Genomic DNA, 26861 nt, shown 5'->3' with positions numbered 1-26861 from the left:
TTTAACTACAACCCAGTTGTCTTCTGTGTTCTACATCCAGCAATGCCACCAGCTGTTTCTTTTCGCTTTCCAACACATTTCTTATTTAAAAAAGAAACCCCAAAACGCAGCCTGGCAAAAGCTACCAGGAAGTTGGGCTCGTGTTTTCCCACCGCCAGTCTCTCAGCGGATGACAATATTTGGGAAGAGGAGAAGCAGAGCGGCAAAAGGTCACGGCAACTGTTTGCATTTACGGGGGTGTGTTTTTCTCCCTCCTTTTTTTTTTTTTTTTGGAGCGATCCTGACCGCCAGCGTAATCGGACCCGCCAAGGGCACTGCGATGACGGGGCAGACTTGGCCCAACTTGGGCTCACCGCTTCTTGCCGTGTTTACTGTCACCGGTGCCAAGGCCGGATTGTGTCACCCGGACACGGGGGCTTCTATATTTTTAATAAAATTGATTTTTCTGGGAGCCTGCCCCATTCAGAGGTGGGCTCAGAGGCCGGGCTGGTTGCACCCCCCTTTCCAGTCCCAACAGAGACAGCGATGAGGGAATCTTGGCACTTGCACTCGGCACTTGGAGCCCGGCCAAGGCATTTGTTTAGCTTCCCAGCTGGGGGCTGGCCTCTCCGCAAAAGGATTCCTGGGACGGGACGGAGCAGAGGCGTGCTTCGCACTCGGGGCCTCCCTTCGTGCCGGGATGGCGGACCCCCTTCTTCCCCTGCCCTCCGGCGTCCGGGATCTGGGCTTCACGGAGCACCCCCTGCGGAAACTCTGCGGAAAGAAGACCAATCCCCCAGGGGCTTCCGAGTGGAGGGGACTCTTCCTCGGTGAGGCCTGGGTTCGAGTCTCGCACAGCGCCGAGGGCATCTGAGTCGGCTGCCAACACTCCCCATTGCCCAAGTTGTCTGAATTTGCCGGTTGGCGGGAACAATGCTGCAAGGCTCCCCTGGGGGCTCCCCGGCCCCCTCGCCCCACAACTCGCCCGTCCTCTTCCGGAAGGTGATGGCCAGCCCTGGCGTGCGGCTGCAGCGGCGCTTCACGGTGGCGCACCCGCTCTGGTAAGGGGACGCCACAATAAGGCCCCGTGCTTCGGTCACCTTGGAGTGGGTGGGGGGACCTTTCTCTTTCTTCATTTATTTTTCAATATCATATTGATTGAGTTTCCATTTTATATTGTTAAAGGACATTCATCTTTTCCCACAATGGCATTTGCTCAAATGGGCCGCTTTGCCTCCTGGGGGTCGCAAGCTGGGGCAGAGCGCCGAATGCGAATTTTACCCTCATGTACAAGAAGCTGGTTTCTACACCATCCTGGTTACCGTTGCGAGAGCTCAGCCAGGCAGAGGTGTTTGCGCCCCCCCCCCCAATGTCCCCAAGGGCCAAGTGGAGATGTTTGGGGATCCGCATTTGGCTAGAGGCTCTTGTTGGTATTGGCAAGGCATTCGCAAATATTCTACCAACCCCTCCAGCGTTGGGTGGTGTCGAAGAGCACCAGGGTGGCCTGGGTTTGAATCCTCCCTTGTCCTTCCTCGTTCGCAGTGGGTTCCACAGTTCTCCCGGCTGGAAATGTGTCCTTGCCTGGCTGGAGGGATGTGCAGATGGAGTGAGCAGAGTCTGAACAGGTGCCTTTTTGCCCTGGGAGGGGTCCGCCCGTCACCACACGGCCCCGAAAGCTTCCTTTCGAGTGGCGAAATGGCCCTCTGGGTCACCAAAGGTCACAGGGGGCCGAGGACAAGGAAGACCCCTCCACGGGTCATCCCTTCCCAGATTATCCCGGCCCACAATGAAGCTTTTGTGTCCCATTCGGGTGCCAGGAGGAGAAGCGAACCAGAAGGAAAACAAGGAGCGGCGTGTTTTTTTTTTTGGGGGGGGAGACAGAGCGATTTGCTCGGTTTTCCCCCCAGGCCGGTTCAAAGCTGCTTTCAGCAATAAATAAAACCCCACAGGTGTTGAGGGGACGCCCCGGCGGTCACCGTCGAAGGAGCCCACCCCTTGGCCTGGCGCCCCCCACACCGCGACCCACTTCGAGACGGGTGTTGGGGAGACAATCATGCAATTCTCTGCCCCGTCTGGGCCTGATGTGAGCTGGGGAAAGCGGCTGAAAGGGGGCCCTTTGTTCCCGGTCAGATGGGTGTTGCTGGGAGGGTGGTGGCAGCAGAGGGTGGGGTGGGGTCTTGTGAGTGCCCTGCGTGGCTCCTCCGCGGGTTAACCGGAGCGGTGCCTGGAGGAAGACGAGGATGCCGTTCCCACGGAGACACTCCTGTATTGGGTACGGCCTGGCCAGGATAAGGTGGGTGCCAGCTCTCCTTTCCCTTTTCCGGATTTTATTCAGGGATCCAGTGGCGGGGAGGTCCACAGGACCACGGCTGGATATGGGACACAGGGAGTTCAGGCTGTTCCTCTTCTGTTTTAAAATGATAACATTTTCTTTTCCCATATTGAAAGCCGCTCAACAGTTCTATTCCAGTTCGACAAAACTAGTGACTTCTTCCCCAGCCACCCAGCTTCAACGTTTATAACCTCAATGACACACAATTGCGTTTTTAGGTTTATCTAATTTCCTCCTCTCTAGCACGTTTCTGCTCTTTTCTGCTTATGGGAAATAAGCTTTTTTTCAATGGTTTTTCCAGTCTATCTTTGAAAACGAAGAAAAAATTTCTGAGGGACTTTCGAACATACAAAAGTTGAAACGATAAAACAGGTTGAAATTTGCTTTCTAAGCACCCGAGTCTGTTTTCTCCTGTTCCGGGGGGTAGGACTCGAACCCGGGGCTTCAGGCAACAAGGAAGGAGATTCCGACTCAACATCAGGAAGAACTTTCTGACAGTCAGAGCTGTTTGGGATGGAAGGTGGTAGCTGAGATTCCCGCATTGCTGGGGGGTCAGACTGGATGATCGCTGGGGTGTCCCTTCCAACTCTACAATTCCACTGATGTCTATAACACCTGTGGATCTTGGCTCACTGCCTCCACGCTTCTCTTCCAAGTCCCTGGTGGGGCGCACACTTTTTCTCTCACGGCGTCATGGAAATGGGCACAAGGCCAGCTGGCGGCAGGAGGGAGACATCAGAGGCAGGCAGAGTCTGGGGTGGTTTGGGGGTGGGCAGACGGGGAGGGGGCAGTTGGGGTTTGGCGTCCCCGAAAAGGGGGCTGCCGTGACCCTTGTTTGTTGCTTCTCCCTAAACTAGAACTCGGAGTCATCCAGAGAAAATGCAGTGGGCATGTTAACCTACGGAACTCCCTGCCACAAGACGAGAGGCGGCAGCCCCCAGCTTGGGGGGGGGGTGAGGTCCTCGGCACGAGAACAGGAGCCGGTTCCTAAATTTGTGGAAACTGGGCCATCTCCCGAGAGCTTCTCTTCCCTAGAAACACGTATATACCCAAGATGAAAGCCTAGGAAGTGATTTGTTTTGCCTGGGTCAGGAGTCGGGAGCAGAGGGAGAAACATCTGGAGAACCGCAGGCTTTGCCCCCCATCCTGGCTTACGTACTTCATCTTTTTTGGGGGGAGAACGAGCTTTTTCACGTACGCAGCAGCAACAGAAAATATGTGGAATCCAACTGCCTGTTTTATAGCCCTCGCTGTCGGCAGTCGGGAACTGGCATTTGTGTTCATGCGGGAAAAGTAATGCCTTTTCTTTTTAAAAGAAAGAATTAAATTAAGCCATAGGCTCATTTTCTTCTTTTGTTAACATTTTATTCATTTTCAAAAATAACAGAAATAAAAACAACAACAATGCAAAATCAAATCAAATGAAAATAAAATAAATGGCAAGGCCCGTTTCCCACTCCCTGCCTTAACCTCGCAGGGTGGTTGTGACGATTTGGGGAGAACCAGAGTCCTTTTGGTTGGGGATAATTCAGATGTCAAAAAAGGTTATTTATGTCTGCCACTACTGCGGCCCGTGTTTTGTTAGCCCAAAAATGTAAAACAAGTGAAGAAGAAGTCTACAGAATACAGTATGTGCATCTTGCAGACTTAACATGTAGAACAATAAGAGAACAAGAAGATTGGAAAATGTTTATTGAATACATGGGGGATATTGTGTATATTTGAAGACGCTGGCAGCATTAAGATAAATTCAACAGTGTAAATAAGTTTTGATGGATGCAATAATGGAATACCGAATGGTTTAGTTTATGTAAAATAGGCAGGGATTTATGGCAAGCAAAACGAACCATGGAAAGAGAAGAAGGGAAGTCATTTTAAGGATGTTTAAATGAGTATTCTAAATTGTAAAACAGAAAATTATATATACTGTATTTTTCTGTGTATAACACATCCCCTGTATAAGACGAGCCCTAATTTTCTTAACCCAAAATTAAGAAAATGCACTATGCACTATCCTTGAGTAAGACGACCCCTTATTTTAAACTTCGAAAATTTAGGAGAAAAGATAGTCTTATACGTGGGAAAGATACGGTATATATAACATGAAAATGGGGAGATGTGTCTGTGCTGCCTGGAGCTCCTGGGATGTAGATGGAACAACAGAGAAATAAATTAAAAGAGTTGTGCCTGCTAAATTGTGGGAGAATGAATAAGTGGAGCCTTCACTGTCAGAGGCAGTCTACCTCCAAATGCCCGGTGATGGGAAATGGCAGGGGGTGGCTGTTGTTTCTTGCACCTGACACCCCTCTCTTCTCTCTTTCTCTCGCCAGTTTTGACCTTGAGAATGGCTTCTCCCCAGGACGGACCCCTCTGGATGCCCAGACCCACCCCGGCCTGGGGCTGGTGCTGCAGGGGGCCACACCCCACGGCCAGCGCCGAGAGTCCTTCCTCTACCGCTCAGACAGCGACTACGACCTCTCGCCCAAGGCCATGTCCCGCAACTCCTCGGTCGCCAGCGACATGTGAGCATGCTCAGAGCGCCATTTGGAGGCAACGCCCTGGGGGTATTGGCAGTGCGGTTTCCGCGAGGGAATGTGTAGTTGTCAGTCTGGCTGGGGTGAAAAATGCCTGCAGGCGCCCGGGGGGCTTGGTGTTTTTAGAGGGGGTTTGATGGGGGGGAGGCATGTGGAAATTGAATTCTGCTGGGTCGTCCTCCCCCCCCCCCCAAAAAAAACCCAGTATTGAGCTGTAAGACTCACCCCAGGCTTTTTAAACTGGTGGCAAAACGCTCAAAGCAGTGAATCTCCAGTTCCCTTGAAAATAACAATAATAATTTATTATTAATAATAATAATTTATTATTTCTACCTTGCCCATCTGACTGGATTTCCCCAGCCACTCTGGGAGGCTTCCAACTGAAGGTTAAAAATAGATTGAAACATCAATCATTAAAAACTTCCCTGAATAATAACAATAATATTCCGCTGGTGGACCACTTAACAAATTTGCAAGTCTTTTGTAGCAATTGCCATGCATCGCTCTAGATGCATTGCGGTTTTTAATTGTATCTGCGTTGCTTCATTTATTTCTGTTTGTCCTTTCACGTTGCAATTTGAATCCCGTAGAATTTTACAGAATTTGAATTGTGAGTGTTCTTCCCAGGCCCGCTTTCCGCATGCAGGGAAAGGGCTCAGCGCCTTCTGTGACGCCCAACAGGAGGGCAGGAGGCCTCAAGCTCTGGTTGTTGAGGTCCTGCAACTCATTTATCTGCTTTTAATCTGGAAAATGCCAGGAGGATTTGCTAGCCTACCTAGGAAGCAAACTCTTCCACAATGCAGAGAAAGTGCAATTAAATCTGAACCAGCGCCCTCGTCTGTCCTACTTGGGATTAACAGGTTTTACCTCTTCTCTTGCAGGCATGGAGAAGACATGATTGTCACTCCTTTTGCACAGGTAGGAATCTCTTTGGGGTTGGGGTCTGTGCTTGAGAGATTGAGAGCGGGAGGAAAGACTAGGAATTACTAAAGGTACGGGAACCCTGGGTGTGTTTTTTTTTGCAATTACTGAAGGTGTAAGAGCCCTGCAGATTTTTGTAATTATTAAAGGTACACGAGCCCCAATGGTTTTTGCAATTACTAAAGTTACACGAGCCTTGGAGTCTGTGCAATTACTAAAGGTACACGAGCCCTGCAGGTTTTTGGTTTGCAACAGTTAAAGGGATTAGCCATGGCCGGCTGCACCGGCATGCATGAGGGGGAGCAAGCCTTGCATGCAACTGATTCTGAAAGGACTTCCTTCCACCCCCTCCAGGTCCTGGCCAGCCTGCGGACGGTGCGCAGTAACTTTGCCCTCTTGACCCACCTGCAGGAACGCCTCGGCAGCAAGTGAGTGAGCTGCTTTTTGTGGGAATGTTGTGGATAGCAGGAGAAGGATATTTGGATTAAATACTATCCTTCCTCGCTCACACTAGTGAGCTGGTAGCAGAGCACATTCCCCTCTTTATTGCAGGAAGCTAGCTGGTAGATTCGTTTGAATCTCTTGAGTTAAGCAATCCAGTCTGGCTTGTCCAGATTGGATTGTTCCTGGTAAATTCCTCTTTAATTCCCTCTTTAAAAGAATAAAGACACCACATTCTTCTCTTAAAAGGAACAAGAAGTTTACTTACATTCAGTTCACAGTATGATCCTGAAGGCAGGCTCTAGCTTGTAGTTAGAGAAGAGAGAGGGGGTTTATCCCATGTGGGGATTAAGCCCGTGTGCTGCTGGCAGAGAGCCAGCAGACAGCAAAAGACATCAAGATGGAATAAATTGAAGAAGAAGAGGAAAGATGGCTGTGTGACCGGCCCTTTGATGGGCTGCCAGGGTCACACCCATCTGCCTGGTCACACGCAGACGGAGGATGCTCCAGACCAGGTGAGACAGGAAGTCCTCCTGGCTGGAGGAACGTCCCCCTGTCTGTGTCCACTCTAGGCAAACAGGAAATGTTGGATTTGACTGCTTATGTTACATCCCACACTTTTGGGGTTAGTGGGGAGCACAGGCAGTGCCGGATTTATATATAAGCTCAACAGGCTCTAGCTTAGGGCCCAACTCTCTTGGGGCCCCAATTTTTTTTTAAAGGAAAATAAAACCTGGATGTACATTTCCAAAATATACCGGTAAGGTAAAAAAACAAAATAAAACCTACATCCAGCAACCGTATTTTGTGTTGTGTAGGCTCCTATGATGTAAGTCATGGGTCCCGCCTGCTAGCCTGCTCCCTTAGATATCCCTGGTTTGCTCCTTTCTATATATAGGGTGCCTACATTCTGCATGTGCAAATGGCTTTAGATACCTATTAGGTCCATAAATTACCATGAAGCATATATTCAACACACAAAAACAACGGCAATTTTTTGTTGACCAACAACAGCTGGAAATAGAAAGGGCCCCATTCCTTTCAGGAGCTGAGGGCCTCATCAAACCTAAATCCGGCCCTGACAGGGGCCTGATCACGATCCCCTCTGTCACCAAATATGACGCTGGGGGCTCAGAAATGCTCGGTCTCTTACAGGAGATCGTCTGGAGTTCCCAACTTGCCGCCCACTTCTAAAGTCAACCTGCCAGGTGAGTTCCATCTGGGCCCTATCAATATTTTTTTTTGGGGGGGGGAGGTGCCCATCGGGGCAATGTGGGTTTGCACAACTGAGAGCGTTCTGTCGCCCTTGCACCAGAAATCCCCTTTAAGAAACCCTACAAGGAATTTTGTTGCAATTAGGTGCAGGGAAGCAAAATGTGGGGTGAGCAGACGACTAAACACACCATCTCTTGGAACCAGGAATAGCCAGACCCCTAAGTGTGGGACCTGAACTCCATGAATTTCCCTCATCCTCTTTTGAAACCCCCTAGATTGACAGCTGTTATTCTCTTGGGGGAGCCAGTTCCACAGTTTAGCCATGCACTGTGCAAAGAAGGACATTCCCCTTTTTCGTAATTTTTTCCACAAATAAAATAACATTATTTGAACCTTTCCCGGTATACATTCACTTAATAATTCAACATCCCTCCCACCCTTTCATGGTTTTCTCACAATTATCTTTCGCCGCTGTATATTTTAATAAAAAATAATCTACAAACATTTTCAAATCCCCCTTGAAGGCTGTCTCCTTTTGTTCCTTGATTTTACTAGTTAAACTTGCTAATTCTACATATTCCATCAATTTCCTTCGTGAGTACTGCCTCCTCCCATTCCTCCCATTTGGGGCCATATACCGGTAATACTTTTGCTGAAAGAGTCGCAAACAGAAACACATCCCTTAGGCTCTTTGGTACATCTGATCTAGTTATCCCTCCTTTTGGGAAAGGACCTCTTAAATATATATATCTTCATCTCTTTATGTATCATCTCCCAATAGCCCTTAGCTACTCTGCAGGCCCACCGCATACGGTAAAATGTACCTCCTGCTTCTTTGCATTTCCAACACGTACCTGATTCTGATTTATGTGGGAATGTTCTGGGTGGCAGGAGAGGATATATTGTTTGTTAATATCCTTCCTAACTTGCGCTAGCAAGTTCCTTTATGTAGCCGGGTTACATTCCCCTTCTTACATGCACAGCAGATAGCTGGTTGCAGGCTCGTGTGAGCCTCTCACTATTATACAATTCAGTCTGTCTCAGATTAAATTGTACATTCCTGGTAAGTTCCCTTGAATCCCTCTTAAAAGAATAAAGCCACCACAATCTTATTCAAAGTCAATGAAAGAAGTTGACTCACATCAGTTCACCATTGGATTCCTGAAGGCAGACTTAGTTACAAAGATGTACATGTGGATCTGCCCCATATGGGGGGATAATCCCAGTGCTTCTAAGAAGTAGCAGAACAGTCCTAGTTAAAAGCTGGTCAAACAAAGAAGGAAGTCAAAAAGAGAGAGGGGTGCTGCGTGACTCGTCCTTTTGTTACCTGGACAGGTAAGGTCACGCCCACCTTTGATCACATGCAAAAGGAAGGGTGCTCCAGGCCAGGAGGAACAGGAAGTTTTGACTGGCTAGACCAAACATCTTCTTGCATGTCCAATGTTGTGCTTGACTGCCTCTCATGGATCACACCCCACAATTTATACATTTTAGCTCGTTTGCTCGGCGTCAGGTGCAAAGATATTCCCAGCCCCATCAGGAGATGCCAGCAGGAACCGAACACGGGACCTTCTGCATCCAAAGCAGGCTCTCTAACCACCAGGCTGTGGTCCTCTTAAATTGGGGCCGTGCGTGTTTTAAAACATGCAGAGCCCGAGGGAGGTGGCTGTCAATCAAAGCATCTTGGAGAATCACTGGGTCCGTGGCAGAACGGGGGTCATTTCCCGGTTCCCGGGGCCTTCCCATCTCCTCCCTGCTCTGCACAAAACATCTGCAGCCTGCTTACGATCCGGGAAGTTCCTTCCTTCCTTCCTCCCTCTCCTGCTTTCTTCCTCTCTCTCTTTCTCTTTTCTATTGCCACCTCTGCAGCTATAGTCTCCGATTGACGTCAGTTCTTTCATTATTCAAAAACTCTCTGCTTTTCGCTTCTTCCCCTGCCTCCGGGCCTGCCTCCTTCTCTCTCTCCACCGTGCCACCCTGACCGCCTGTTATCTGCCTGCATTCCCCCCCCCCACTGCAACCCTTTGCCCGGCCTCCGGCATTGAGGAAACTCGTGAGCCGGGCGGTGTGGAGCCACAAACGCACAGACACACAACACCCAGGCCAAAGGAAGAGCTTCTGCAACCGAGGCAGGGGGTTTGCTCCCCACAAGATGTAGACATGGCTGCTTGGAGAGATTTAAAAGGGGACACCATGGCTTGGATCACTGCTGGAGACAGGAAATGCCTCTGGGTACCAGTTCTGAGCCCCTCTGGGTAGGAGATGGGAATCTCCTGCCTGAAACCCTGGAGAGATGCTGCCTGCCCGTGTAGACAACACTGAGCTAAGTGGACCAATTATCTTCCTGTTTAAACCAGCCCTTTATTTGGACTGGTGAAATGACCGTGCTGATGGAGCAGCTGCTTTGAATCTAGAAGGTCTCATCCAGGGGCACCCAAGGGTAATCCAACCCCCTGCAATGCAGGCTCAGCCCCTGGTGGCAGTGTCTCCATGCTGGGCATGTCCCCTCGAGAGCTGCTGCCAGTCAGTGCAGACAGGATTGTGCCTCTTCCCTCTCCGCAGAAGATGCTTCCCAAAAACTGGCTGTGGAGACCTTGGAGGAGCTGGACTGGTGCTTGGACCAGCTGGAGACATTGCAGACAAGGCATTCGGTCAGCGAAATGGCCTCAAACAAGGTAAGGCGCTCGGGTCAGGGTGGGACCCCTAACTCCAAGGGGACAAGGCTCGGCTTGCTTGGCAGACTCTCCTCTTTGAGGCGGTAGGAAGCTTTGCCCTGGTCTGGCTATTTTCCACCTACCCATTTTGACTCTCTGGCGCACTTTCTGCATCACCTAGCAATTCTGAAATATAGACGTGCTTTTACTCTCGCGAGATTGAATGTCTTGCCCTCGGCTGGACTTGGGGGACGATTCCAACAGATGCCACACGAAAAACATCCCTGTGGAGATGGCAGTCCTGAATCGGTGTCCCATGCCCTTCTGGCTTGCCCTTTTGATAAAGACTTGAGGAATGAGATTATCCCCCCTCTTTTATTGTCCATTCCAGGTTGCCCAGTGTCCTTTCTCTTGGCAGTTCAAGATGAGAGAGAGAGAGAGAGAGAGAGAGAGAGAGAGAGAGAGAGAGAGAGAGAGAGTCCTTCAGCGGGTCAGCAAACTTTTTCAGCAGGGGGCTGGTCCACTGTCCCTCAGAGCTTATGGGGGGCTGGACTATATGGGGGGGGGTGAACAAATTCCTATACCTCACAAATAACCCAGAGATGCATTTTAAATAAGAGCACACATTCTAGTCATGTATAAACACGCTAATTCCCGGACCATCTGCGGGCCGGATTGAGAAGGCAGTTGGGTCGGATCCAGCCCCCGGGCCTTAGTTTGCCTATCCATGGTGTCCTTTCTCTTGGCAGATCAAGATGAGCAGGTGACAGCAAAGGTTGCAAGGTTTTTAGCTGGGGCAATCTGAATAAGATCCAATATTTGGGCATTGATTCAAAGCCCTAAAATGTATTTTATATAAATGACTTTTTATTTTTATTCTTTGTATACCGTATTGTTGCTTTATTGCTATGGCCGATGGCTGATGCAAATAAAGATCCATCCATCCATCCACCCATCCATCCATTCATTCTTTGAGCTGTGCATCTCTCAAGCGCATCCTTTCCCTCAAAGGATTCTGGGTACTCCTCTCAGGCCAGGAGGAGACCCAGGTTCAAGCCCCCACCCAGCTACGTGAAGCTCCCTGGCGTGCTGGAAGATTCACACAGCACATGGGGGGAAAGGTGGGCTATGAATGTAGCATAATACTGTAAATCAATAAATTCATCAAGGAACTTCCAGCAGCTAGAAAGGGTCCGCTGTCAGTGTCAGTGAGTGGAAACTGATTTGGCATTCTGGGCCGAAGGGATTGGAGGCAGCAATGCCTCTGGGTAGCAGGAGGGGAGAAGGTGGTTCCTGATTGCAGGCTTCGCTTAATAATAACAGGATGCTGGAGCAGCAGATGGGTCAGATCCAGCAACCAGCCTCTGTTTATCTCTGCCAGCTGCTTTTCTCTGTACACACACCGGGGGGGGGGGGCTTGTTCCCTACAGACAGGCAATTTAGCTTCCTCCCAATGCCCACCTTGCCCACCCAAAGGCAGCTCCGAAACAGGGCTGGATTTAGGTTTGATGGGGCCCTCAGCTCCTGAAGGTAATGGGGCCCTTTATATGTCCAGCTGTCGTTTGTCAACAACAAATTGTCGCTGTTTTTGTGTTGAATATATGCTATATGGTCACTTATGGACCTCATAGGTCTTTAAAGCCATTTGCACATCACAAATAGGAGCCTACGCAACACAAAACACCGTTGCTGGATGTAGGTTTTATTTTATTTGTTTTTTTTATCTTATATTTTGGAAATGTACATCCAGCTTTTTTCCCCTTTACATTTTTTTTGGGGGGGGCAACAGAGTGGGGCCCTAAGCTAGAGCTTGTTTAGCTTCTAAGTAAACCTGGCACTGGTCAGATCCAGCAACCAGCCTCTGTTTACGATCTTCTGCAAGGCCAGGGATGGAGAATAAAGAAAGCTTTGGGAAGCTGTCTCTCTGCCAGCTGCTTTTCTCTGGACACACACGAGAGAGGGGGGGAGAGCTTGTCCCCTGTGGCAATTAAGCCCCCTCTCAATGCCCACCTTGCCCACCCACAGCAGCTGCGAAGTCTTGCCCGCTTCTTGCCGCGCTCAGTCCTCCTTCTCCCCGTGCGCGCCTTGCAGCTGCGCCTGGGTACCACCTCCGAGCGGCTGCAGCAGCAGCAGCAACCCCAGACTCCCGCCAGCCAATCGGGAGGCGGAACGGGCTCCTGCCCCTCTGCCCGCGGCTTCTGATTGGGCGGCCGCCAAGAGGACAGCTCACCTGGAGCATCCCTGGCGCATCTCTCCGGCTCGGTGATGCAGGGGGGACCCCCGTTGCCAGCGCTTCCTCCTTGGCTCTGAGCTTTGCAGAGAAACCCCTTTCCTTTCTTTTTTTGCGGGGCAGAGGAGGACAGACTGAGTTCTTTCCTCCTCCTTTTTTTGGGTTTGGGGGCTCAGGCCCCCAGTCCATGCAGCTCCGTGGCCTGGTTGCTGCGGGGCAGGTGGTGGTGAGCTTCGGAGGAGAAGAGGAGGGTCGGGTTGCAAGCAGCAGCGCGGGGGGCGGGCGGTGCGATGCCCGACGCCAGCCCCCAGGGGTTGCTCCTTTTCCAAGACCCCATCGCCCAGGTAAGCAAGCGGAATACAGGTGCCCCTTCCAAAGGTTGGCAAGCAAGGGGGCAGCAGCAGCAGCGGGGACTTCTGTTCTGCTGCAAAGGTTTGGCACAGGTTTTGTTTTTAAAGTGGGTGGTGTCCCCCCCAGCCAGGGAGGAGGGGTGCATGCTTGTTCTGTGAGACTTGCCTTCTCAGGGTGTGTGGGTGTGGGTGTTTTTAATTATTTAATTTGTTTCTTCTTTTTTAAAAAATATTTTTTTTATTGAATTTACCATTTTTATCATCGTCGCAAACATTATTTCAAAAACAAAATACCTTATAAATCCTCAACCCAACCCCAACCCCAACCCCAACCCCAACCCCAGTGACTTCCCTCAACTTCGCTTTCTGGTTTTTTTGGGAGGGGGCATATTATCTCTCCCTGCTCATTGGTTATTTTTTTATTCTTTAATTTTTTAAAAAAATAATAACAATTCTTCTCTTATCATCTTAACACCCTGTTTCTATTTCTACATTTGTTTTGTTAATTGCGAGTGTTGAGTCAAACCCTGCAAGTGAGTCCATTTCTTTGCACTGATTCTGTAAATATGACATAAATGGTTCCCAGTCCTTCTTAAAATCTCTATTGTCTTTATCTCAAAGTCTTTCTGTTAATTTTGCCACTGGGTGGGTGATGTTAGTTCAGTGGTTAGAGTGTCTGCCTGGCATGCCGCCGGAGGTCCGATCCGGAACAACATCTTCAGGCAGCCACTGCCAGTCACTGCCTCGCATTACAGGGGGTTGGAGGAGATGACCCCTGGGGGTCCCTTTCTGACTCCTCAATTCTTTGATAAGGCTTGAATCAGCTTCTTGCTCAGGGACTTGAGGACTAGCTTAGTGGTAGAGCAAACTGCCCTGTAGGTTTGATCTCCAATAACACCTCCAGGTAGGGGTGGGAAAGTGTTTCAAATGTCAAAAAAAAAAAAACCCAAACCTTTTCAAAACCTTGCATGGGGACACACACGACACCCTAAATCTTGAAGTCTTGCTAATGCTTTTTAAGGATTTCAGTATTTATCGATATCCCTAGTGCATCCAACAGCACCCATTGTTGCAAATGCTTTAAAAACCACTAAAATTGGAATATAAATCCATCATTTTGCAAGCCGCCCAGAGTATGGAATCCCTCCCCCCCCCGGCCTCCACCATGTTTCATAAAATTGTTTTGCCTTGACTCATTTCTGCGTGTGTTGCAGATGCCACCCCGTAATTGCAACTTTTATGGGTCTCCTGCAGTTCTCGGGACTTCTGAGAGACCCTCCCCACCTCGTATTCCCTGCGCACTTTTTACGAGGAGCTGAGAGGCGTTGCTGTTCTTTCTCTTACGCGTCACCCCAAATCTCTGAGCGACGAGAGACTCTGGGGGCCCCAGCAATTTGGCTTCTTTGGAACAAAAACAGTCCGAGACTGCGCCGGCTTTGGGATATATGGTTTTATTTGCTCCTCTGTACAACCTGAGCATAGGACAGAGGCTCACTGCATCAAGACCCCAACTGATCTCGCTTCTCCAGCTGTTTTGGGACTACAACTCCCATCATCCCTAGCTAACAGGACCAGTGGCCAGGGATGGTGGGAACTGTAGTCCCAAAACAGCTGGAGGGCCGAGTTTGGGGGAGCCTGCTATATATAGAAAGGAGCAAACCAGGGATATGTTAGGGAGCAGGCTAGCAGGCGGGGCCCATGACTTACATCCTAGGAGTCTACACAACGCAAAACACTGTTGCTGTACGTAGGTTTTATTTTATTTGTTTTTTATCTTAGATTTTGGAAATGTACATCCAGTTGTTTATTTCTTTAGTTTTTTTGGGGGGGGGCCAAGAGAGTGGGGCCCAAAGCTAGAGCTTGTTTAGCTTATACATAAATCCGGCACTGCTTAAATGTCTGAACAAGAAGCTTATCTGACCAGTTTGGCGACTGGCTAGCTCCTAACCCCCACTGGGTACAGGACCCGCAAAATTGGACAGGGCTCGGGGTATTGCTGGGACTGACGGCCCCACAACCCCCAATAGGACATAGCCTGGCTGAAGGAGGAACTCTTTCCTCACTTCCTATTTCAGCTCTATGCACTTGTCAAAGGTCAGGTTAGTTCTAAGGGGAGAGGAACCGCAGCTATCCTGGAAGATCTTTTCCTCTAGATCAGTTGTGGGGGACCTGCACCCCTTCAGATGTTGCTGCACTCCAGCTCTCATCACCCCCAGGCAGCGTGGACTAGTGGTTGGAGTTGCGTACAAGCGTAGACTTGCCACGGACAAATTCAATGATATTTGGAATTGGTTTTTATAAATACCATATTAGGTTACCTACAATAACATATTTTGGGAGGGGTAATGTGTACATTTTTGTTGTCGTTCTGTTTTGTTTTCCACATGGGTGCTATCTTCTTTTGTGTCTTATCTTACTCTGTGCACTTGTAATCTTTCAAATAATAATAATAATAATAATAATTTTATACCCCGCCCATCTGGTGGGTTTCCCCAGCCACTCTGGGTGGCTTCCAACAAAAAATTAAAAATACATTAAAACATCAGTCATTAAAAACTTCCCTAAACACGGAATAAAGAGAAGATACAGTGTTACCTCGGTTTCCGAATGTCTTGGAAGTTGAACGTTTCCCTTTTTGAAAGTGCCTCGGAAGGCTTCCGCTGAGTCCCCCCCCCCCATTTTCTCCTTTGAAATTGCAGACGGGCCTCTGCGCCTCAGTTTTCCAATGTTTCGGAAGTCGGACGGCCTTCCGGAACGGATTACGTTCGAAAACCGAGGTACCACTGTATATATATATATATTTTAAAAGGACAGCGGAGTCAGACCACATCTGGAATGGATCACTGTGTCCCATCTGCCCAGAGACATCTCGCTGCCTCCCAGAGCCCTTTCCTATTGGGTCATGAGGACTAGAAACAATTCTCACCACTTGCCAAAACTCTCATCCCCTTGAAAACACAGCTCTTAATTTTTGGTGCGATGCAAATTCTCCTTTTGACCATGCAATGGAGGCTGCCTATGAGTTTCTGCTTTGAGTTATTGAACTATTTCCTGCTCTCTCCCCCTAGTTCAAAAGGATGCTGAATCGGGAACTGAGCCACCTCTCCGAAACCAGCCGCTCTGGGAACCAAGTGTCCGAGTACATCAGCAGCACTTTCTTGGGTGAGTCCCCCAGGGCAGAGCAATGGGGAGATGGAGAAGGGAAGGTTTGGGGGTGGAAGGGATCCCTCGCTTGCAAAAAGGGGAGTGCACTCGCCTTTCTCCTTTCCTGCCTGGCCTCGGTGCTGATCGTGCCAAGGTTGTGGGTTCGAGCTGCGCTTTTCAGCAGCCCACTCACACTCCAAGCTCCTTTTGAGAGGCAAACTGTCCATAGCTCAGTGGTAGGGCCAGGTTCAATTCCCAGGTCGGGCTTGGAGAGGCTCCCCTGCCCGAAACCGGTCAGTGGTGCCGGTCAGTGCAGACAGTGCTGAGGGACAGGGACCAGTGCTGGGTTTACGTATAAGCTAAAGAAGCTATCGCTTAGGACCCCACTCTCTTGGGGGCCCCCAAAAAAATTAAAGGAGGGACATAAAAAGGGCCCCATTGCCTTCAGGAGCTGAGGGATGCATCAAACCTAAATCCAGCCCTGACAGGGACCAATGGTCCAACTCTGTAAAAGGTAGCTCATTTAGAACCATGAGGACTAGCATCTTCAGTAACCGAGGTCCTGTTTGCGGGCTTCCCATCTTCTTATGTTTGGATATTCACTTTTTAAAATTGAAACATTGGTGCCAGATTTAAAACACAGTGTGTGAAAACAAGAATATATACACACACACAGAGAGAGAGAGAGAGAGAGAGTGTGTGTGTTAAGCAAGAGGTTCCCTTCCTCTGCGCCGCACGAGTCTCTGTGTGTTTGTGACGGAGGCAAGAGCGAGAAGAAGACTCTCTGGGGTGAGGTGGGGAGAGAGACCCTGTCTGCTCTCTGGAAACATCACTTTCGGGAGAGGACCGGCATTCCAGCACGCAGCATCTCCCGTTGCCATGGCGTCAGTAATATTATTAGCCTCTGCTGACGTCAATCCTTGCGTGCCTCGGGAATATTGGGGCGGGGGTCTCCCTCGGAACAGCGGGAGACTCGTGCGAGGGGCCGGGGGGGGGAGATATTTGACATGGGCCTTCTTTGCTGTGTCCAGCAACTCCTCCAGACACGATGCTCCAGAAAAGGACCAGACAGGGGCCTTTTTAAAGGGGGGGGGGGCGCTTTAAAAAGGGAAGGGGCTTTGGCAAGCAGGGCTACAATCGAGGAGGAGAACAAAAAAGCTGGTCCTCTCTCCTTCTTCTTGTCATCCCGTGTGCTAAATCCCAGACTGTAAGCTCCTTGTGGTGGGGACCTGTTTTCTTTGGGCTTTGAAAAGCTCAATGCAAATCTTCGCCTTGTGGATAATTTATTTGGGGGGGATGTTTGTTTCTTCCAATGAGGTTTTATTTCATCCTGCCCATGGTAAACTGTTCTCCCCACCCCGAAAAAAGTTCTAGTGTGCTTTGTTTCATGATGGGCAGCCGAGAGGGTCGTCCCTTGACCCCACCAGAAGTGGCACACCCTGGAGTCAATTTGCACCTGTGTTTTAATAGTAATAATAGTAATTTATTATTTACACACCACCCATCTGGCTGGGTTTCCCTAGCCACTCGGGGCGGCTCCCAACAAAATATTTAAAATGCAAAAAAAAAAATATATTTCTTTCAATGAACAGCATGCAGTGAATTTTATATCCAACCCCCCCCCCCCGCCCGTTTCAGACAAGCAGCATGAGGTGGAGATCCCAACCCTGGTTCCTAAGGAGAAGGACAAAGAGAAGAAGAAGAAGAAGCGGCCGATGTCGCAGATCAGCGGCGTGAAGAAACTGACGCACGGGTCCAGCTTCCGCTGCGTGGCCGCCATCCCTCGCTTCGGGGTCAAGACGGAGAAGGAGGGTCTGCTGGCCAGGGTGAGGAAGAGGGGGCATGTGGGGCTTGGGGGGAGATGGTTTCGGTTCCAGGAAGCTGGTATGGCCGTGTGTGTGGGGGGGGGGGATCAGATTGTTATAAGAAAAAACTGCTCCTTTTTCCCTTATGGGGTACCCAAGAGCCCATATAGAGTCCTTATGTAGGTTCTCTATCAGTAGGAGAAAATAACAGAGGCCAAGCAGAGAATATTGAGAAGCAAAGCAGCTAGTAAGCCTGATCTTTATTGAACTGTTGCAACAGGGTCCCCTGCTCACCCCACACAGGATGGAGGAGGAACCCAGAACAATGGTGCGAAAGCTCTTATATAGACTTTGGAAATTGCCTCCCCTGTAGCTCAAGACCACCCCTTCCAAAACATCATCCATACATCACAGAAAGAGGTGGTCCCCAGCAGAAATTGGAGTGTGTTGCTTCTCTCCTGTCTGCCAGGATATCTGATAATGCCTTATCAATTGCCTTTTCTGGGCAGCCTGGTCATTCCTTTGAGGTGGTAAATACTTAGTTCCTGAATCTCTTGCGCATATTGGTAGTTTGCTCAGCTTAACAGATACTTGCCAGACTGTATTTACAGGGAGGTGTAAACCCCTACAGTCCAAAGAGCCAGTCCAAAGAGCCAGTGTGGTGTAGTGGTTAAGAGCGGTGGACTCGTAATCTGGGGAACGCGGTTTGTGTCTCCGCTCCTCCACATGCAGCTGCTGGGTGACCTTGGGCTAGTCACACTTCTCTGAAGTCTCTCAGCCCCACTCACCTCACAGAGGGTTTGTTGTGGGGGAGGAAGGGAAAGGAGAATGTTAGCCGCTTTGAGACTCCTTCGGGTAGTGATAAAGTGGGATATCAAATCCAAACTCTTCTTCTTCTTCTTCTTGCACCACAAAACCTGCTTCGCCAAAAATATATATATTTTTGCAAGGTGGTGGGGGAGTTGTGATCTGGAAAGTGAAGTGTAGGGATTGCAGTTGTTTTGACTCTGCATCGTCTGACATTCCCACAAAGAAATATCAATGATTGCCCAGCAAACAGCCATTGAGGCAGTGGGGAAGGCTGTGATGAGTTTTGCTTCAAATTGAGTTTCTTGCTATAACGTTAAGCTGTAGTTGGATTAGTGGAGGCTCTGTTTTGTGGGGGTTGGAGGTTATATGGGGGGGCTGCTGCTGCTGCTGCAAGGGAAAAGAATCTTTGTTTATGGCATACCCTCCCAAACTACTTTGCTTCCACTTAGCAAGAGCTGCTTTCCTTGCTGGTCCTAGAACAGCAGTTGCGCAGCCGATCTCGTTCTGCTCCTGCTATTCTGCTGAATATTTTCAAACTGCCTTAATTTTAATTGGTTTGTGTTTTGTTCTTGTGAGATTTTCAGGTTTACTGAGGGTAAGCGGTGGTGGTGGGGTGTTGGGAGGAAAAAGGAAGAAACGAAAGGCAGCAACCCAGAGGAAAAACTGTGACACAAGAAAGAGACAAGAAGCTGAAGGGACGACTAAATTGCATTTCTTCTTGCTGCAGGGTTTCCCCTACCCTGAAGAACACCTCTTTGGTAAATTGCCTCTTTCAAGTGGAATATTTCAATTCCACCCAGTGAGGAGCTGTTAATTTTCTCTTTATATTTATGGCTCTGTGGTGCTTCTAGCTACGATCTCTCCGCTTGAAACCCTGGCAAAGATTTCTTTAAAGTTCTGCTCTCTCTCTGAGGTTTGACGGCCCTGCCTTCTCCTCCTTAGGAACTGGAAGACGTGAACAAGTGGGGCCTGGATGTCTTCAAGATTTCCGAGTACTCTGGCCACCGCCCTCTGACAGTCATCATGTACAGCATCTTCCAGGTGAGAGGGTGCCCTGGGGGACGGGTGCTTGGAGTTTGGTGGGAAAAGGGGGGCAGTGGGGACCTTTACCAGCCAGCCTCTTCTGCACCACCGTCTCCCAGAATAATTTATTATTTATCCCCTACCCATCTGGCTGGGTTTCCCCAGCCACTCTGAGTGGCTTCCAACAAAATATTAAAATTCAATAATTAATCAAATATTAAAAGCTTCCCTAAACAGGGCTGCCTTCAGATGTCTTCAAAAAGTGAGATAGTTGTTTATTTCTTTGACATCTGATGGGAGGGTGTTCCACAGGGCGGGCGCCACTACCGTAATCGAGGTAATCAATTTGGATCATCATAAAAGATGTGGGAGGAAATGATTCATGATAGGACCCACAAAGGGGAGATTCCTTGGAATCTTGTTTTGATTATTCATGTTTGATATATCTCTGTAAAATTTTAATTTGAAAAACCAAATAAATAAATTTAAAAGGGGGGGGGGGGAGAGAAGAAGTCCTTCCTTTCACCTGCCCCAAATCTCCCGACATTCAGCCCACAAATGTGCGCAATTGACACCTGTCATGTGGACTCTCACTTGTTAAAAAGTCTCAGGCCATAGTGGCACACAATGAGGGGCCACAGACTCCCTGCATAGGGACCCTGTTTCAAGACCACCACCACGCTTTTTAAAAAGTGCTTTTTAAACGACTGACAAGTCAGGGACGCCTTTTTCTGCACCCTTCACCCTGCAGGAAAGAGACTTGCTAAAATCTTTCCAAATCCCCGCGGACACCTTCATTACCTTCATGATGACCTTAGAGGACCACTACCACGCGGATGTGGCCTACCACAACAACATCCACGCAGCCGATGTGGCCCAGTCCACCCACGTCCTGCTCTCCATGCCAGCTCTGGAGGTGAAGAGGGAATTCTGGAGAAGGCGGGGAGAAGAGTTTGGGAGTCGCGTGACATAACTCTGCTGGCATTCTTTTTAGCTTGTGGCTCGCGGTATCGTAGAATTGTAGTGTTGGAAGGGACCCTGAGTGTCATCCAGTCCAACCCTCTGCAATGCAGGAATCTCAGCATAAGCATCCATGGCAGACAGCTTGCAACCTGCTGGATCTTTAGTGGCAAAGAGTTCCGCAGGACTGGGCTGATGATACTAAAGCCTCAGTTTCTCGTTGCTTGTCAACTTGGGGAACGGCTTATATTGCAAGCTGCTCTGCAGTCCTCGGATGAAGGGTGCCGTAGAAATGTAATAGATAAATACAATAAAATAAATGAGCAATGGCACTCCTGCAGTTGTTCATGGGCTTGTGAATTGATAGGAAGGCCTTGAACCTGGCTCAGTAGTTGATTCCCCCCATCAGAAAACTGGTTGCCACATTCTGCCTCAGCCTTGCAGTAATCCAGTCTTGAGGACCACAATGGTCACTTGCCTCCTGACTGTGCCAATGCCCAGCCTGGCTCCCTAGTTTGAGTTCTGCTCATCCCATCATTAGCTTTGCCCTCCTCACTTTCTTCCCGTTTTTGTCTCCCCTCCAACTGCTCGCTCCAGGCCGTCTTCACTGACTTGGAGATTTTGGCTGCCATCTTTGCAGCTGCCATCCACGACGTCGACCATCCCGGGGTCTCCAACCAGTTCCTGATCAATACCAGTGAGTGAGCTGTGTCAGCTGGTTGGGGCAATTCCTGACTTTCCAGCTGTTCCCAAGAACATCTCCTCCAGTCCTTCCTTCCTTTACCTGGGGCAGGTTTGCCCCACTTTGCACAGGACGTCCCAAAGTGAATTGCAAAAAGCGATTACAAGAAACGGCCTGGCCAAGGCAGAATAGAGCAGGACTATTAGTTCCCTTGAGAGGAACGCTGGACTTCTGCTGGTGGAGCCTAGAATTAGCTTGTTCTGCTGCTGCATCACACTGTCGACTCAGGTCCCTAACGATAGCCTTTTCACAAGTGCTCATGACAATATTTGGGTGGCCTCTGTGAGGACAGGGTGCTGGACTAGGGAAAGGGCCTCTTGTAGCCTGATAGTTGTGCAAATGTGTGGGATGTGATCCACGAGAAGCAGTCAAGTACAACACTCCTTGAAATGCTAGAGAAGACGTGCACGGGAATGTTTGTTCTAGCCAGTTGAAAACTTCCTGTTCCTCCTGGCCTGGAGCATCCTTCCTTTTGCATGTGATCAAAGGTGGGCGTGACCTTACAGCACCCATCTCTCTTTTTGACTTCCTTCTTCATTTAACCAGCTTTAAGCTAGGATTGCTCTGCTAGCTCTTAGAAGCGCTGGGATTATTCCCCCATATGGGGCAGATCCACATGTACATCTTTGTAACTAAGTCTGCCTTCAGGAATCCAACTGTGAACTGATGTGAGTCAACTTCTTTCATTGACTTTGAATAAGATTGTGGTGGCTTTATTCTTTTAAGAGGGATTCAAGGGAACTTACCAGGAACGCACAATTCAATCTGAGACAGACTGAATTGTATAATAGTGAGAGGCTCACATGAGCCTGCAACCAGCTACCGGTATCTGCTGTGCATGTAAAAAGGGGAATGTAACTTGGCTACATAAAGGAACTTGCTAGCGCAAGTTAGGTAAAGGTAAAGGGACCCCTGACTATTAGGTCTGGTCACGAACAACTCTGGGGTTGCAGCGCTCATCTCGCTTTATTGGCTGAGGGAGCCGGCATACAGCTTCCGGGTCATGACTAAGCCACTTCTGGCGAACCAGAGCAGCGCACAGAAACGCCATATACCTTCCTGCCAGAGTGGTACCTATTTATCTACTTGCACTTTGACATGCTTTCGAACTGCTAGGTTGGCAGGAGAGCGCAAGTTAGGAAGGATATTAATAAACAATATATCCTCTCTTGCCACCCTGAACATTCCCACAAAATGTTGGTTGGCTGCTTCAAGCCCCTATGTGAATCTGCTCCCTTCCTTTCCTTCTCACCCACATGTATGGCCTCCTCTGATCGGGAGACATCACCTGTCAAACTGACCACCCTTTTCCCATCCCTAGATTCGGAGCTGGCGCTGATGTACAATGATGCGTCGGTACTTGAGAACCACCACCTGGCTGTGGGCTTCAAGCTCTTGCAAGAGGAAAACTGTGACATCTTCCAGAACATCTCCAAGAAGCAACGGCAGTCTCTCCGCAAGATGGCCATTGACATGGTGAGGAGCTCAGCGCTTAGCTTCTTTTGGGGGCTGCTGTTTTGTTTAATATTGCTTATTTTGTTCAATAGATTATAAACACCGTGTTTATTTGTTAATCATATAATATGGCTTTTCCTTTAGTTGTGATGTTTGGCTTATTTTTTGGTTGTTGCCTTGTTCACAGTATTTTATAGATTGCAATTGTTTCACTGCTGATTTGCTGTATTTGTGATGTTCTAATATGTTTTATCACGTTGTTATTATTTGATTGGAAAGTGGCATAGAATAATCAGAAATCAATTCCATTTCCCTCCTGTGGTTTCTGGTCTCAGGTCCTGGCGACAGATATGTCCAAACACATGAACCTTCTGGCTGATCTGAAGACAATGGTAGAGACCAAGAAGGTCACCAGTTTGGGGGTCTTGCTTTTGGATAACTACTCCGACCGCATTCAGGTGAAACTTCTTTTGGAAGGGGCAGGGGTTTGATGATTCTTCAAGGGGAGGGCAACCCCATCCAGGGCAGGCAGCTGACCCATTTCTCAGACACACCAACTCCTCATCCCCAATGCCTCCATCTTGGCAGGATTCGAGCTCAGCTCACTTTTGCTCATCCATCCTTGTAGCTCAGCAGTGTGAAACCAAGATTAAAATCAGGATATAATTTTATACAACATAATATATCATCAGAGAGGAGTCTGTTGCCCACCAGGGAGACTCTTCCATCGGTGTCATGGACATAATAATAATAATAATAATAATAATAATAATAATAATAATAATAATAATAATAATATTTCTACCCCACCCATCTGGCTGGCCCAGCCACTCTGGGCGGCTTCTAACACAGTCATTAAAAACTCTTTTAGGGCTGCCTTCAGATATCTTCTAAATGTCAGATAGTTGTTTATTTCTTTGACATCTGTTGGAAGGGCATTCCACAGGGTGGGGTGCCACCACCAAGAAGGCCCTCTGCCTGGTTCCCTGTGGCTTCACTTCTCACAGGGGGGGGGGACCACAAGAAGGCCCTTGGAGATGGACCCCGGTGTCTGGGGTGGAGATGCTCCTTCAGGTCTACTGGGCCAAGGCTGTTGAGGGCTTTCAAGGTCAGCACCAACACTTTGAATTGTGCTCGGAAATGTACTGGGAGCCAATGTAGGTCTTTCAAGACCGGTGCAATATGGTCTTGGCGGCCGCTCCCAGTCACCAGTCTGGCTGCCGCATTCTGGACTAATTGTAGTTTCCGGGTCACCTTCAAAGGGAGCCCCACGGAGAACGCATGGCAGTAGTCCAAGCGGAAGATAACCAGAGCATGCACCACTCTGGCCAGACAGCCTGCAGGCAGGGATGGTCTCATCCCAGATGGAGCTGGGAGACAGCCGCCCTGGACACAGAATGGACCTATGTCTCCATGGACAGCTGGGAGTCCAAAATGGCTAATACATTCCTCCAAATGTTACCCGAGGGTTCATGCTTGACAGCGATGCATATCTGCCCTTCCAGGTGCTGCAGAACATTGTTCACTGTGCAGACCTCAGCAACCCGACCAAACCCCTGGAGCTGTACCGCCAGTGGACGGACCGGATCATGGTGGAATTCTTCCACCAGGGAGACCGGGAGCGGGAGAAGGGCATGGAGATCAGCCCCATGTGCGACAAGCACAATGCCTCCATAGAAAAGTCTCAGGTGGGTGCGCTGAGGGGGGCTTGTTGATAGGTTGGGGGGGGAGCACCCTCGAAGGATGAACCACACCTGGAAACGAGAGGGCTTCCTGCAGAAATTCTCCTCTTCCTGCTTCTGAACATGATTCTTGACTTGACGGGATCTGATCCAGCAGCCTCTTTTAAAATACAAGGTGTGACCAGAAAGTTTGGTGAATGGTCACAGAAATCGGACAGCAAGAAATATTTGAACATTACATGCTTTACAGGCCTTCAAAGTAGCCCCCTCTGATACAATGCACCATTGGCAATGGTCGTAGAACTGTTGGAAACTTCTGGAGAAGTCCTCTTTTCGTACTGCTTTCAGTTCCCTCGTCACAGCAGCTTGGACGTGTGAAGTGTTGGAAAATCTGTGCCCTTTCGGTTTTGGAAAAAGAAAGAAATCCGGTGGGGCCAGATCGGGAGAACATGGATGGTGGGACAACTCAGTAACCTCAGGAACGATTTCACATGGAATATGCAATTCTTCCGCCATCGTTCAGACGGACAAACGCCAATCCCACTTCAATAAGTCACGGACTCTGTCGACATTTGCCGCCGTTCTGCTCGCTGACAGTGTGCCAGACCAAGGGTCATCTTCAATGGTTTACCGCCCTTCACGGAAACCCTTAACCACTTGTACGACTTACAGCTTCATCTCCCTACACAATTGTGAGCGTTTCGTGGGTTTCCGATGCAGATTGCACGTTTGAATATTTCTCGCTGTCCAGTTTCTGTGAACATTCACCAAACTTTCCGGTCAAACCTTGTATTTATCTGACCCAGTTGCAAAAATGCATTCTCTTAATTTTATTTTTTGGGCTTTGGTTTTGAATTGAGACTGGTGTGCTAGGAGGGGAAGGATGTTCCTTGCTTCTGCACCTCTCTGCCCTGCGTCCTCTCAGACCCTGTGTTTGTCTCCCTTCTGGCAGGTGGGATTCATCGACTACATTGCTCACCCGCTCTGGGAAACCTGGGCTGACCTCGTCCACCCAGACGCCCAAGAGATCTTGGACACCCTTGAAGACAACCGCGAATGGTACCAGAGTATGATCCCGCACAGCCCGCCGCCACCCCCTGACGAGCTGGCATCCGAGAAAGGAGCCCCTGACAAGTTCCAGTTCCAGCTCACATTGGAAGAGGAAGACGGAGAGGAGTCAGGCGCCGAGAGCCCCCTGGAAGAAGACCACAGCGAGACGAAAACCCCAGGGACCACTGACGACTCGGAGTCGGCCCCTGAGCCTCTGCCGTCCCCCATGGACAAGCAGGGCAGCCCCCCAAGGAACGTCCTGGCGATGCAGAACTTTGATAACCGGAGGACACTCTCGCAGAGTGACGGGGGCTCGGCCACGGGGGCCGCCACTGAGACCGAAAGGAGGACAACCGAGGCCGGTCTTGATCAAGAAGGGAATATCACCTTCCTGCCCCTTGGGACGTAACGGGGGAAGTGCGGTTGGGGAAAAGGCACTGTTGTTGCTCCATCTTGGCGGCGTCACGGGGTGGGTGTGTCTTGAAAGGCCTCTCCACCACCGGAAAAGGTCTGCCATGGTGGTTTCCTTGCCCTCTTCCCAAGAAAACTGTGGAAGAATGCCAACGGCGGGCATGTGCCCATGCCTCGCCCCTCCTGTCTTCCTCTCAGCATTTTCCGCCTATGGAGCCCGGGTTGTGGCAAGCCCAGCTGTGGGGAGAAATCTCCCCCCTTCCTCCAGGGACCTGCATGGTTTCAATGGGGACAGAGCCCATGGGAGAAGAGGACCCCTGGGCAACCACAAGCTTTGTGGGCACAGGGTTGCGAGTTCCGTCCCTTACAACTCCATTTAAAAAAAATGATTTTGGGTAATCTTGCCAGGCTGAGAAAAGGCCTCCCCCCGCCCTGTCTGTGAGACTGAGTTGGAGGATTCGTTGGGGGTCAGTCTAAACACATACGAACCGCCCGACTTGCATTCTCTCCAAATGTTGGTCTTACTGGTGAGGTGGCAGAGCTTGGGCTGTGCGTGGTCGAGTTGCAAATCCCACTTCTTGGTCCAGGTTCGAATCCCACTTCGGCTTGAGACCTTGCGTGCAACATAGGGATAGATAGGTGAGTTGCACTGGACTTGAAAAGGCCCCTTTGGGTGTTGCTTCTGCAAGCGGAGGGCTGTGCAGAGAGAAAGCACCCAACCCCGCTCTCCCCAGCACAAGCAAACCAGTATTCCTCCAGTGACCTGAGAAATTGCCTCCAGTTATTGCTCTTCACCCAACAGGCTCCCCCATGGTAGCAAGAAGCCCTTGCCCTGCATTTGGAGATTCACCTCCTTTATCTTCTCCCTTTCTAAGTCTGCTCCTGGAACCTGCAGAAATCCAGGGCTTGCTCCACGTTTTCTCGCCCCCGATAGCTGTGCTAGAAACAAATTTCTTTCGGCTAACGTCCTGTGCTGTCTTTTCTCCTCTATGGAAATATTTATAGACAGCTATTTTTAAAAAGAAAAAGAAATCTGCCATGTTTTTTCTCTTAAAGGCACTGCTTCGGAATGAAAACACCCCTTACATTTCCTCCCCCACCCTTTCCATTTTCCATTAAGGGG

At 49.4% G+C, this 26861-nt stretch overlaps 1 protein-coding gene across 1 annotated transcript; it reads left to right on the top strand.

Moving 5' to 3' along the window:
• Positions 1–494: 494 nt before the first annotated feature.
• Positions 495–26861, top strand: LOC117039571 (cAMP-specific 3',5'-cyclic phosphodiesterase 4C-like). The gene is made up of 15 exons (XM_033136727.1): positions 495–1040; positions 4642–4833; positions 5727–5763; positions 6121–6194; positions 7363–7415; positions 9985–10097; positions 15725–15818; positions 17439–17626; positions 19358–19456; positions 20190–20354; positions 20996–21095; positions 22462–22616; positions 22931–23053; positions 24101–24283; positions 25230–26861. The coding sequence occupies exons 1-15, from the start codon at positions 913–915 to the stop codon at positions 25734–25736; spliced, it is 2211 nt and encodes a 736-aa protein (XP_032992618.1). The 5' UTR covers positions 495–912; the 3' UTR covers positions 25737–26861.

This window comes from Lacerta agilis, chromosome 18, assembly GCF_009819535.1.
Source record: "Lacerta agilis isolate rLacAgi1 chromosome 18, rLacAgi1.pri, whole genome shotgun sequence".
NCBI classification, from domain to species: domain Eukaryota; kingdom Metazoa; phylum Chordata; class Lepidosauria; order Squamata; family Lacertidae; genus Lacerta; species Lacerta agilis.
Note: the sequence above shows the minus strand (reverse complement) of the source record. Positions and strands in the feature narration are given on the sequence as shown.

What these genes read in the sequence shown, in the direction of transcription:
- LOC117039571 (XM_033136727.1), top strand. Translation starts at nt 913, where the DNA reads ATGCTGCAAGGCTCCCCTGGGGGCTCCCCGGCCCCCTCGCCCCACAAC. An exon ending in TCATGTACAGCATCTTCCAG is followed by an intron (nt 19,457 to 20,189) that starts GTGAGAGGGTGC and finishes TTCACCCTGCAG; the next exon opens with GAAAGAGACTTGCTAAAATC. An exon ending in CCAGTTCCTGATCAATACCA is followed by an intron (nt 21,096 to 22,461) that starts GTGAGTGAGCTG and finishes TCCCATCCCTAG; the next exon opens with ATTCGGAGCTGGCGCTGATG.